We start from the raw sequence: 13,579 nt of genomic DNA, 5'->3' as shown, positions 1-13,579 counted from the left end.
TCCTACACAATACCCCTGATCCTTCTCAGTTTCTACACATACTAAGTCGCTTCCTCCCCACTCCTACACAATACTAGAAGTCCTTCCTCACTCCTACACAACCCAGCAAGTCCTTCTTTCACTCCTACACATCACTGCAAGTCCATCCCTCAATCCTACACAATACTAGAAGTCTCTCCCTCGTCTACACAACCCTGCAAGTCCTTCCCTCACTCCGACACAACACTTCATGTCCTTTCCTCACTCCTACACAACAATTTATGACCTTCCCTCACTCCTTCACAACACCGCATGTCCTTCCCTCACTCTTACATAATATTGCTTGTTCTTTCCTCACTCCTACAGTGCTACAGTATCTCTACAGTAGTCAGTAGATAAGATTTCAACACACTGTTATAATCTGTTTTTAGTATTTATGTGGACGTATTTAACCAACACTTACATATATACAATACAACTTCCTGACATGTTTGGTAGACTAAGTTATTTAGAGAATGTTCATCCTTTACTGTACTCCTGATCGTTTCTCTTGTCCATCTTGATGTTGCCTCGTCATCTGTACACCAAGTTATGGTCCTCATCCTCCCTGGAGTAGTATTTTCTGTTAATACCTGTGAAATTAAAATTTTATTAACCAAAAATATTTTTTTTGTCTATATTGCAGGGCGACAAGAATTAAAATAACTCTTTCTTCATACTGTTATGCCAGCACTCCTCTTTATCAAGAATTTACCACTAGTCAAGTCACAAGTCACACGAGTGGTCACAACAACAAGCAGGGTAAACACTATAATGACTCTTATATTATCTCCACCAGGTTCTCAATAATAAACCTCAGATTAACTCAAAATATAGGTATCATGTTGAAGATGAATCATGAAATGCATAACTTAGCATTATAAAGTTAAGAGACCACAAACAAAGGTCAAGTAAAGGAACAATTTAAGTACAGTACAGATGACCACAGCCTAAATTAACCCAAACCCGAACCTCAGCCTCACCATACACTAGAAAAGTACAAAAGTATACACCACTTATCTCCATATAAATATATCCTGAGTCCAGACCAATTGTACCACACTTGCACCACACACTATCACCAGCCAGGCTCGTCTACCTCCCTGCACTTGCCGTGACCCACACAATGTGGATACCATGCCGCCAATTACCATACTATTTTACCTAACAAATGCACAACGATAAGCTGATTTACTTATTACATACTTATTATAAATTAATATATATATATATATATATATATATATATATATATATATATATATATATATATATATATATATATATATATATATATATATATATATAACATACTAGACAATGTATACATATAGGAACATATATAAAAATAGTCCTACCTACTGAAGAAGCAGTGTAATTACCTCTCAATCAAATATATTCAGTGCCATATAAAACTCCCTCCCCAAAGATAAAACACTTGTGTTTTATTTTCATTCTGGTGAATGAGATAGAGCCTTTGCTACGAAATTCTCTCACTCCTAAACAACATACCAAGTCCTTCCCTCACTCATACACCACACTGCAAGTCCTTCCCTCACTCCTACACAACACTACAAGTCCTTCCCTCACTCCTACACCACACTGCAAGTCCTTCCCTCACTCCTACACCATAATAAAAGTCCTTTCCTCACTCATACACCACATTACAAATCCTTCCCCACCACACCACACTACAAGTCCTTCCCCACTCCTACACCATACCACAAGTCCTTCCTCACCCTACACTCCACTACAAGTCCTCTCACCCTACACCCCACTGCAAAAGTCCTTCCTCACTTCCTACACTATTGTTGCAAAGCCCTTCTACCTTGCACCACACTGCAAGTCCTTCCCCACCATACACCACACTGCAAGTCCTTCCCTCACTCCTACACCACACTGCAAGTCCTTCTTTCACTCCTACACGACACTACAAGTCCTTCCTTCACTCCTACACCACACTACAAGTCCTTACCACTCTAATACACAACACTACAAGTCCTTCCATCACTCATAGACAACACTACAAGTCCTTCCATTACTCCTACACAACCCTGCAATTCCTTCCCTTACTCCTACACAACCCTGCATGTCCTTTCTTAACTCCTACACAACCCTGCAAGTCCTTCCCTCACTCCTATACACTGCAAGTCCTTCCCTCACTCCTATACACTGCAAGTCCTTCCCTCACTCCTACACAACCCTCCAAGTCCTTCCCTAACTCCTACACAATACTAGAAGCCCTTGCCTCACTCCTACACAATATTGCAAGTCCTTCCCTCACTCCTACACAATACTAAAAGAACTTTCCTCACTCCTACACAATACTACAAAACCTTCTTTCACTCCTACACAATACTAAAAGTCCTTCCCTCACTCCTACACAACCCTGCAAGTCCTTCTTTTACTCCTACACAACACTGCAATTCCTTCCCTCACTTCTACTCAATACTAGAAGTCCTTCCTTCATTTCTACACAACACTGCAAGTCCTTCCCTCACTCCTGCACAACCCTGCAAGTCCTCCCTCACTCCACAATACTAGAAGTCCTTCCCCCACTTCTACACAACACTGCAAGTCCTTCCCCACTCCCACATCCTTTTGTAAGTCCTTCCCCTCACCCCTGCACAACACCAAAAGTCCTTCCCCACTCCTACACAATACTAGAAGTCCCTTCCTCATTTCTACACAACACTGCAAGTCCTTCCCTCACTCCTACACAATACTAGAAGTCCTTCCCTCACTTCTACACAATACTAGAAGTCCTTCCCTCACTCCTACACAACCCTGCAAGTCCTTCCCTCACTCCTACACAACCCTGCAAGTCACCCTCACTCCTACACAACCCTGCAAGTCCTTCCCTCGTCTACCCAACCCTGCAAGACCTTTCCTCACTCCTACACAACACTTCATGTCCTTCCCTCACTCCTACACAACACTTCATGTCCTTCCCTCATTCCTACACAACACCGCATAACCTTTCCTCACTCCTCCATATCACCACATGTCCTTCCCTCACTCTTACATAATATTGCTTGTTCTTTCCTCACTCCTACAGTGCTACATTATCTCTACAGTAGACAGTAGATAAGATTTCAACACACTGTTATAATCTGTTTTAGTATTTATGTGGACGTATTTAACCAACACTTACATATATACAATACAACTTCCTGTCATGTTTGGTACACTGAGTTATTTAGAGAATGTTCATCCTTTACTGTACTCTTGATCGTTTCTTTTGTCCATCTTGATGTTGCCTCGTCATCTGTACACCAAGTTATGGTCCTCATCCTCCCTGGAGTAGTGTTTTCTGTTAATACCTGTGAAGTTATAATTTTATTAACCAAAAATATTTTTTTTATATATATTGCAGGGCGACAAAAATTGGATTCACTCTTTCTTCATACTGTTATGCCACCACTCCTCTTTATCAAGAATTTACCACTGGTCAAGTCACAAGTCACACGAGTAGTCACAACAACAAGCAGGGTAAACACTATAATGACTCCTATATAATCTCCACCAGGTTCTCAATAATAACCCTCAGATTAACTCAAAATATAGGTATCATGTTGAAGATGAATCATGAAATGCATAACTTAGCATTATAAAGTTAAGAGACCGCACACAAAGGTCAAGTAAAGGAACAATTTAAGTACAGTACAGATGACCACAGCCTAAATTAACCCAAACCCGAACCTCAGCCTCACCATACACTAGAAAAGTACAAAAGTATACACCACTTATCTCCATATAAATATATCCTGAGTCCAGACCAATTGTACCACACTTGCACCACACACTATCACCAGCCAGGCTCGTCTACCCCCCTGCACTTGCCGTGACCCGTACAATGTGGATACCATGCCGCCAATTACCATACTATTTTACCTAACAAATGCATAACGTTAAGCTGATTTACTTATTATAAATTAATGTATATATATATAACATACTAGACAATGTATACATACAGGAACATATATAAAAATAGTCCTACCTACTGAAGAAGCAGTGTAATTACCTCTCAGTCAAATATATTCAGTGCCATATAAAACTCCCTCCCCAAAGATAAAACACTTGTGTTTTATTTTCATTCTGGTGAATGAGATAGAGCATTTGCTAGGAAATTCTCTCACTCCTAAACAACATACCAAGTCCTTCCCTCACTCCCACACAACATACCAAGTCCTTCTTTCACTTCTACACAATACTACAAGCCCATCTCTAACTCCTATATAATACTAAAAGTCCTTTCCTCATTCCTACACAAAACTACAAGTTCTTTCCTCACTCCTACACAAAACTTCAAGTCCTTCCCCCACTCCTACACATTACCGTAAGTCTTTTCCCCACTCCTACACAATACTACAAGTCCTTCCCTCACACCTACACAATACTACAAGTCCTTCCCTCACTCCTATAAGTCCTTCCCTCACTCCTACACAACATACCAAGTCCTTCCCTCACTCCTACACAAAACTACAAGTCCTTCCCTCACTCCTATAAGTCCTTCCCTCACTCCTACACAACATACCAAGTCCTTCCCTCACTCCTACACAACATACCAAGTCCTTTCACTCCACACAACATGCCACCAAGTCCTTCCCTCACCCTACACAACATACCAATCCTTCCTCACTCTTACACAACATACCAAGTCCTTCCCATACCACTGTCACTCCACATACAAGTCCTTCCTCACACCCACACAATACTACAAGTCCTTCTTCACTCCTACACAAACCAAGTCCTTCCTCACTCCTATAAGTCCTTCCCTCACCCTACACCCTTCCCACTCCTACATTGCAGCATACCAAGTCCTTCCCCACTCCTACATTAACAGATACCAAGTCCATCCCTCACTCCTACACAACATACCAAGTCCACCCCTCAACTCCTACACAACATACAAAGTCCTTCCCTAACCCTACAAAATACTATAGTCCTTCCCTCACTCCTACACAACATACCAAGTCCATCTCTCATTCCCACATAACATACCAAGTCCATCCCTCACTCCTACACAACATACCAAGTCCATCCCTCACTCCTACACAACATACCAAGTCCATCTCTCATTCCCACATAACATACCAAGTCCATCCCTCACTCCTACACAACATACCAAGTCCTTTCCTCACTCCTGCACAACATATCAAGTCCTTCCCTTACTCCTACACAATACTGCAAGGCCATCCCCCACTCCTACACAACATACCAAGTCCTTCCCTCACTCCTACACAACATACCAAGTCCTTCCTTCACTCCTACACAACATACCATATCCTTCCCTCACTCCTACACAACATACCATATCCTTCCCTCACTCTTACACAACATACCAAGTCCTTCCCTCACTCGTATACAACATACCAAGTCCTTCCCTCACTCCTACACAACATACCAAGTCCTTCCCTCACTCCTACACAACATACCAAGTCCTTCCCAGCAGAGTTAATCACTGTAAACCACAATTCCCTGGTAGGTGTTGCCAATATATATGTTAAACTTTTGCAGTGCCATAAGCAGAGCCACAGCTTCTTTCTCTATAGTAGAGTGATTCCATTGCACCAGTACCAACATCACTGGTAAAACATAAATTTTACTTACGAACCATTCAAAATCCTGTCTCTGCCTCTTCCAGTTCAACACGACTTCAGTCCATCTGGCAGTCGAACCCGAGGCCTCCATCATCCACAACAGGTACCTTGCCAGTGAGCCACCATACTGTGTTGAATAGTATATACACCAGTGTCAACATTAGATCGGGTCAAAAAGGGCATACATATTTTAAACTGCAATTTAGAATTTGTAATAGTCTAGAAAAGTTGCTCCTATATAAAGTTTATCAAACTCCAACATATGGTATTAGTCTTGTATTATTACAGTAAATGATGGCACCAATTTGCAGCCCTTAACTAATACTACGTAGATCTATCCATACTATTCATACTGAAATGTGCTCCTTAATTTGGGTTACTTGATCAACAAACACCTTTCCCTCAATACCAATATTTTGTTCTTTTTTCCATCAGTATAATATAGTTCTCTCTTATTTTTCCTCTTCAGTGTACAACAGTTTACATTACCCATCATCATCTCTGACGTTTGCCTCGAGCTGCTGGAGGCTGCCCACCATCCGTGCCTCCACACTCGCCTATTTTATTTTTCTAAGTCGCGCATTTTCACCTATATGAAGGCGCCAATTCATGATATAAGTGTTAACATGTTTTGTTTGATGAATATTATTCACTTCTTTGATAACTGCCCTGTTCACACGGCACGAGAGATGAAGCGCTGGTGAGAGGAAAGGTCGAATGAATTGACCTTTTGGACTGGCCATCTAAATCTCCAGGTCCATATTCAATAAGTTTCTTTCAGTTAAACAATACAACTTTTCCTTTACCCAATAGAACAATAATGTTGAATTTTTATTGAAATATTTAATATCACAAATATAATATTGTAATGGGCCATTGCTTGTGTTAAGCGATTACTATGACTGTTTGTGAGTGCTACCCAGACCTCAACCCTATAGAGACCATTTGGACCCAGATAGTGAACGCGTGGGAACCTGAAGACAAGCTAAACACTGGTCCCGACTCCTCCTACACACCCAGGACGAGTGTGAGCAGTGTGTGAGGAACCAACCACCTATATAACCTTGTGTCTCAGTCCCAAGAAGGCTCCAGGGGGCTATATAAAAGGGAGGCCATTGGACAGGCTATTGATATTCTGTATGACCTGTGTTGGTAAATATTAAAAGTAAATGTGATTTCCACCCTCGTATTTTTCAATATTTATCCTCATATCTACTTTATTATAAATATCTAATTACTGGTGATTAAAACCTGAACAACAACTTAAAAATTGATAAATATAGAAATGGATGGTACATTATAATAATGTATTAGCCCGTCAGACAGACCGTAATACTTATATTAATGTGGGCTACAAACATTATGTTTATATAATTACATCACCCACGGTAACTAGCCTATGAGCCGCGGTTAAGATACTAAACGCCTGGGCAATATTTCTATAATGTGGGTTAGTTTTTATAAGACACAATTGAAGTGATTGTGATTGTGGTGATAGTGTAGTGATTTTGGTGATGATGAAGATTGTGGTGATGGTGAAATGATTGTGGTGAAGCGATTGTGGCGAAGTGATTTTGGTGATTGTGGTGATGGTGAAGTGATTGTGGTGATGGTGAAGTGATTGTGGTGAAGTATTTAAGTGGGTGAAAGGAATCAATAGAGGAGACATAGATAAAGTTCTTATAATATCCGAGCAGGATAGGACTCGTAGCAACGGATTTAAATTGGATAAGTTTAGGTTTAGGAGGGAGATAGGAAGGAACTGGTTCACAAATAGGGTGGTGGACGAGTGGAATAAGTTTAGCAACTTTGTAGTAAGTGATGGAATGCTGGAAAGTTTTAAAAGGAGGCTAGATAGATTCATGGATGATAGAGAGTGGTAGTAGCTCTCGACAGGAGCTGCCATGCACAGGTCAACTTGCCTATTGCAGACTCCTTATTTTCTTATGTTCTTCTGTTCTTATGGTGGTGAAGTGATTGTGGTGATGGTGGTGAAGTATTTATGGTGATGAATTGTTTGTGGTGATGGTGGTGAAGTGATTCTGGTGATGGGGTGAACTGATTCTGGTGATATTGGTGAGTGTTTCTAGTGAAGTGATTCTGGTGATGGTGAAGTGATTGTGGTGGAGGTGGTGAAGCCACAGTGGTGAATTGATAGTGGGAGAGTGATTGCGGTTAAGTGATTGTGGTGGTGAAATGATTGTGGCGGTGGTGAAATGATTGTGGCGGTGGTGATGAGAAAGTTCTAACAGCACCTTTTGAATTAAATAAATGGTCACCCAAATGAATAACACCAAATTATTCACTAAGTTATTAAACAATGACTTGGTAATTGTTCACGTTATACGCGGCTCAAACTCTCTCAGAAGTCGAGCGAGGTCACCTGACTAATCAAAACACAGCTTGACGCCCGCTTCTCCGCTCACACGCTCGGAGGAGAGGGGCCAGAGTCTTACCACTAGTTAAGGGGTGAACATGTAACTTAAGTGTTCATTATATAAGTGTACTCAAAACACTTCCCTGGAGATAATTCACAATACATTCTCTCCCAAACTAAGTACTGTGCATATAATTATTTCAACAATAAAGATAAAACCCAAAAGAAGTGTTTACCTCAGCCCTGCCACTTAAGGGTTCCAGAACTTATTTAAAACAATTATTGTAATGTGATACACAACAGGTATTACAAAGTGATAAGAACATAAGGAGTCTGCAATAGGCCGGTTGGCCTGTGCATGGCAGCTCCTGTCGAGAGTTACTACCACTCTCTATCATCCATGAATCTATCTAGCCTCCTTTTAAAACTTTCCAGCGTTCCAGCACTTACTACAAAGTTGCTAAGCTTGTTCCACTTGTTTTCTCAGAATTGAAATTTAAGGGGTTTAACTAATTAAGTACTTTCGGAATAACACGCAAACACTAAATCACACCTTGGAAACCCATAGTTGATGAGTAATTAGCATTGAAAAATGTCAGTAAAATCTTTCGAGGGTCATTTTGGCCACTAATTACTCTGCAATCGAATCGTGGACCACATATTCATAAAGAGCAAGTTCAGGAGTACCCATACTGTGATTTTCAGCAAAATCTAATTTTTGGCCAAAAACCACCAAAAATGTAAGTCTATAACCTTACAAAATTTTTGACCAAAATATACTTTTTGCTCAGAATTGAAATTTAAGGGGTTTACTAATTAAGTACTTTCGGAATAACACGCAAACACTAAATCACACCTTGGAAACCCATAGTTGATGAGTAATTAGCATTGAAAAATGTCAGTAAAATATTTCGAGGGTCATTTTGGCCACTAATTACTCTGCAATCGAATCGTGGACCACATATTCATAAAGAGCAAGTTCAGGAGTACCCATACTGTGATTTTCAGCAAAATCTAATTTTTGGCCAAAAACCACCAAAAATGTAAGTCTATAACCTTACAAAATTTTTGACCAAAATATACTTTTTGCTCAGAATTGAAATTTAAGGGGTTTAACTAATTAAGTACTTTCGGAATAACACGCAAACACTAAATCACACCTTGGAAACCCATAGTTGATGAGTAATTAGCATTGAAAAATGTCAGTAAAATCTTTCGAGGGTCATTTTGGCCACTAATTACTCTGCAATCGAATCGTGGACCACATATTCATAAAGAGCAAGTTCAGGAGTACCCATACTGTGATTTTCAGCAAAATCTAATTTTTGGCCAAAAACCACCAAAAATGTAAGTCTATAACCTTACAAAATTTTTGACCAAAATATACTTTTTGCTCAGAATTGAAATTTAAGGGGTTAAACTAATTAAGTACTTTCGGAATAACACGCAAACACTAAATCACACCTTGGAAACCCATAGTTGATGAGTAATTAGCATTGAAAAATGTCAGTAAAATCTTTCGAGGGTCATTTTGGCCACTAATTACTCTGCAATCGAATCGTGGACCACATATTCATAAAGAGCAAGTTCAGGAGTACCCATACTGTGATTTTCAGCAAAATCTAATTTTTGGCCAAAAACCACCAAAAATGTAAGTCTATAACCTTACAAAATTTTTGACCAAAATATACTTTTTGCTCAGAATTGAAATTTAAGGGGTTTTACTAATTAAGTACTTTCGAAATAACACGCAAACACTAAATCACACCTTGGAAACCCATAGTTGGTGAGTAATTAGCATTGAAAAATGTCAGTAAAATCTTTCGAGGGTCATTTTGGCCACTAATTACTCTGCAATCGAATCGTGGACCACATATTCATAAAGAGCAAGTTCAGGAGTACCCATACTGTGATTTTCAGCAAAATCTAATTTTAACAAAACTACTAAAAAAATGTAAAGTCTATAACTCCAGAAAATCTTTTTTGACCAAAACATACTTTTTTCTCAGAATTGAAATTTAAGGAGTTTAACTAATTAAGTACTTTCAGAATAACACACAAACTCAAAATCACACCTTGGAAACCCATAGTTGATGAGTAATTAGCATTGAAAAATGTCAGTAAAATCTTTCAAGTGTCATTTTAGCCACTAATTACTCTGCAATCGAATCGTGGACCACATAGTCATAATCAGCAAGCTCAGGAGTACACATACTGTGATTTTCAGCAAAATCTAATTTTTGGCCAAAAACCACCAAAATGTAAGCCTTATACTTTACAAAATTTTTGACCAAAATATACTTTTTTCTCAGAATTGAAATTTAAGGGGTTTATCTAATTAAGTACTTTCAGAATAACACACAAACCCTAAATCACACCTTGGAAACCCATAGTCGATGAGTAATTAGCATTGAAAAATGTCAGTAAAATCTTTCAAGGGTCATTTTGGCTACTAATTACTCTGCAATCGAATCGTGAACCACATAGTCATAATCAGCAAGTTCAGGAGTACCCATACTGTGATTTTCAGCAAAATCTAATTTTTGGCCAAAAACCACCAAACATGTAAGTCTTATACCTTACAAAAATTTTGACCAAAATATACTTTTTTCTCAGAATTGAAATTTAAGTGATTGAACTAATTAAGTACTTTCAGAATAACACACAAACCCTAAATCACACCTTGGAAACCCATAGTCGATGAGTAATTAGCATTGAAAAATGTCAGTAAAATATTTCAAGGAACATTTTGACCACCAATTACTCTGCAATCGAATCGTGAACCACATAGTCATAATTAGCAAGTTGAGGAGTACCAATACTGTGATTTTCAGCAAAATCTAATTTTGGGCCAAAAACGTAAGTCTAATGCCTTACAAAATTTTTGACCAAAATATACTTTTTTCTCAGAATTGAAATTTAAGGGGTTTAACTAATTAAGTACTTTCAGAATAACACACAAACCCTAAATTACACCTTGGAAACCCATAGTTGATGAGTAATTAGCATTGAAAAATGTCTGAAAAATCTTTCAAGGGTCATTTTGGCCACTAATTACTCTGCAATCGAACTGTTGACCACATATGAATAATCAACAAGCTCAGGAGTACCCACACTGTGATTTTCAGCAAAATCTAATTTTGGGCCAAAAACGTAAGTCTAATGCCTTACAAAATTTTTGACCAAAACATACTTTCTTCTCAGAATTGAAATTTAAGGGGTTTAACTAATTAAGTACTTTCAGAATAACACACAAACCCTAAATTACACCTTGGAAACCCATAGTTGATGAGTAATTAGCATTGAAAATTGTCTGAAAAATCTTTCAAGGGTCACTTTGGCCACTAATTACTCTGCAATCGAACTGTTGACCACATATGAATAATCAACAAGCTCAGGAGTACCCACACTGTGATTTTCAGCAAAATCTAATTTTGGGCCAAAAACGTAAGTCTAATTAATGCCTTACAAAATTTTTGACCAAAATATACTTTTTTCTCAGAATTGAAATTTAAGGGGTTTAACTAATTAAGTACTTTCAGAATAACACACAAACCCTAAATTACACCTTGGAAACCCATAGTTGATGAGTAATTAGCAGTGAAAAATGTCAGTAAAATCTTTCAAGGGTCATTTTGGCCACTAATTACTCTGCAGTCGAATCGTGGACCATATATTCATAATCAGAACAGTAACCTACCCACCTAAAACCAAATGTCCTCTTACACCACCAATGATGAGATACCACTGGTATTATTAACTGATGCTTTCTCAACATAAAACTAAATACTATAGCTCTATGGTTTTTAAATATTGCACTGCACCTTAGTCATTTTGGGAGGTTGAACATCCAGCATGTTTAGTCCTCCAATCTGGTTGTCTAACAGGGGTTGAATCTGTGACACTGATGCACCAGTGGCACTGAACGTCAGTTTTTCCATGTGTCCAACAGGGTCGTAATGGTACACCACACCCTTACCTGAACAACAATAAAAAAAATTCATATGTTAAGTAAAAATAAGTCTTAGATCTAACCAAAACCAGACCCCATACAGAACCTTAAAAAAAACTTTGCCAAATATTGAACTGATTTATGGTATTATACCCACTACTCGTACTACTGCCCACAGCAGCCATGTAATAATGATAATGTTCTCCTTTTACAAGTACTGTAAGTCTGACAGTGTTTGTAAGTGTAACTAGTGATCCAAAGTAGCAGTATTCATTCATTACACTTTATGAGTACAGTACCTGTACAGGAATGATGTCTTAGGCAAATAACGTTTATTGAAGGTGTGAAGCTGGTGTTGTATAAATATATATTTACAGTACATCACAGAGACAATTCTCTTCAAGCTCTACATATTGTTTATTTTCTCTTGCAATCATAAAATATTTTCTGGTGAAGATTTAGAACCAAACCACCTTACCAATTACAATGCAACATTATGACATGCTCATTGTTAATAGTGAACAACATTAGGTATCCTGAATACTTCTCAGTTTAAGTGATTGGTTAACTCACTCAACAATCAATTATTTATTACTCTTCAGTGATTGTTTTGGTATATTTGTGTAAAATTAAGCCCCCATCTTTATGAAACTCAATAATCCTTCACTCAATTTCATAATCACATAAAGAACTCCAAATAGTGAATAAATAGAGTAACCTGGAACAGAATACAAAAGACAAGCTGGACAAATGTGGTTTTGTTTAACTCAGCCCACCTCCTGGGGGTTCCGCGAGCTAACTCAAGTGCACGAAGAAAAGTTTACTCCCTTTATATTTTTTAGATTATAGTACAGTAATTTTTTTCCCACATTCTGCATGTGGGATTGTGTGTGCATGTAACTGAGTAACAAAAAAAGTGTAGAGTATCACAAGCATCTCCCAAAAATTTGAAGTTGAAAAATATATATTTTTTTTTAAATAAACATACTTCTTATTTACTTCTCGGTGCCTGTATATTTTTCTTAATAAAATACTGTACTGCACTGCACTGTACAATGATTCAAGCAATTCTAGTAAAAGTTTCAGCCTCTTATGTTTAAGGGAAGTGGCTGCAAATTTGTTTCAAACTTAAGGAGTGAGGCTCCGTGACTGGATGACTAAAGATTGGCCATTAGGTAATGAACAGTTGGAAAATGCATGACAAATATTTCGTTATCAGATAGCGAGCGGTTGGAAATTTCCCAACATGGCGTGGAAGCAAGAAGGTTATTATGCAGTTGTACACCACTCTGAGGACAAGAAAACACAAGCAACACTAAGGTCTGCCTTACCCTCTTCATCAATGCCTGCCAGTATATTGGAGACATAATATGGGAAAAATCTCCTCCAATAAAGCATCGTTGACAACAGCTGGGCAACGGCTGTGGTTGACATTTGGTCATGGTGTTCATGAGAGTACATCTGGAAAGTTCAGATTCATTATTACAGTACACAAGCTCTTTTTTTTATACTGGCCAGATTAAAAGTAACCAAAGATAAAGTTCCTTAGTGTCCATAACTGAGACATCTAAGCTACACTAAAGATAACCAGTTCCTAACCAAAGTGTGTTGCTACACTAATGAACA

At 38.4% G+C, this 13,579-nt stretch overlaps 1 protein-coding gene across 1 annotated transcript; it reads right to left on the bottom strand.

The window, feature by feature from the left end:
* Positions 1–11,790: 11,790 nt before the first annotated feature.
* On the bottom strand, positions 11,791–13,444 carry LOC121875302 (proteasome subunit beta type-1-like). Its single transcript, XM_042379777.1, has 2 exons — positions 13,285–13,444; positions 11,791–11,980 (listed from the first exon to the last, which is right to left on the bottom strand). The coding sequence occupies exons 1-2, from the start codon at positions 13,412–13,414 to the stop codon at positions 11,808–11,810; spliced, it is 303 nt and encodes a 100-aa protein (XP_042235711.1). The 5' UTR covers positions 13,415–13,444; the 3' UTR covers positions 11,791–11,807.
* Between the last annotated feature and the right edge of the window lie 135 nt (positions 13,445–13,579).

This window comes from Homarus americanus, unplaced genomic scaffold, assembly GCF_018991925.1.
Source record: "Homarus americanus isolate GMGI-L3 unplaced genomic scaffold, GMGI_Hamer_2.0 scaffold42070, whole genome shotgun sequence".
Classification (NCBI taxonomy): domain Eukaryota; kingdom Metazoa; phylum Arthropoda; class Malacostraca; order Decapoda; family Nephropidae; genus Homarus; species Homarus americanus.
The sequence above is the reverse complement of the archived record's forward strand: the minus strand, read 5'-3'. Positions and strand labels throughout refer to the sequence as shown.

Bases quoted from the DNA above. Each gene is read 5' to 3' on its own strand.
- LOC121875302 (XM_042379777.1), bottom strand. From the start codon at position 13,414: ATGTACTCTCATGAACACCATGACCAAATGTCAACCACAGCCGTTGCC. The intron at 11,981-13,284 runs GTAAGGCAGACC...ATTGTTGTTCAG, and splicing joins GGCAGGCATTGATGAAGAGG to GTAAGGGTGTGGTGTACCAT.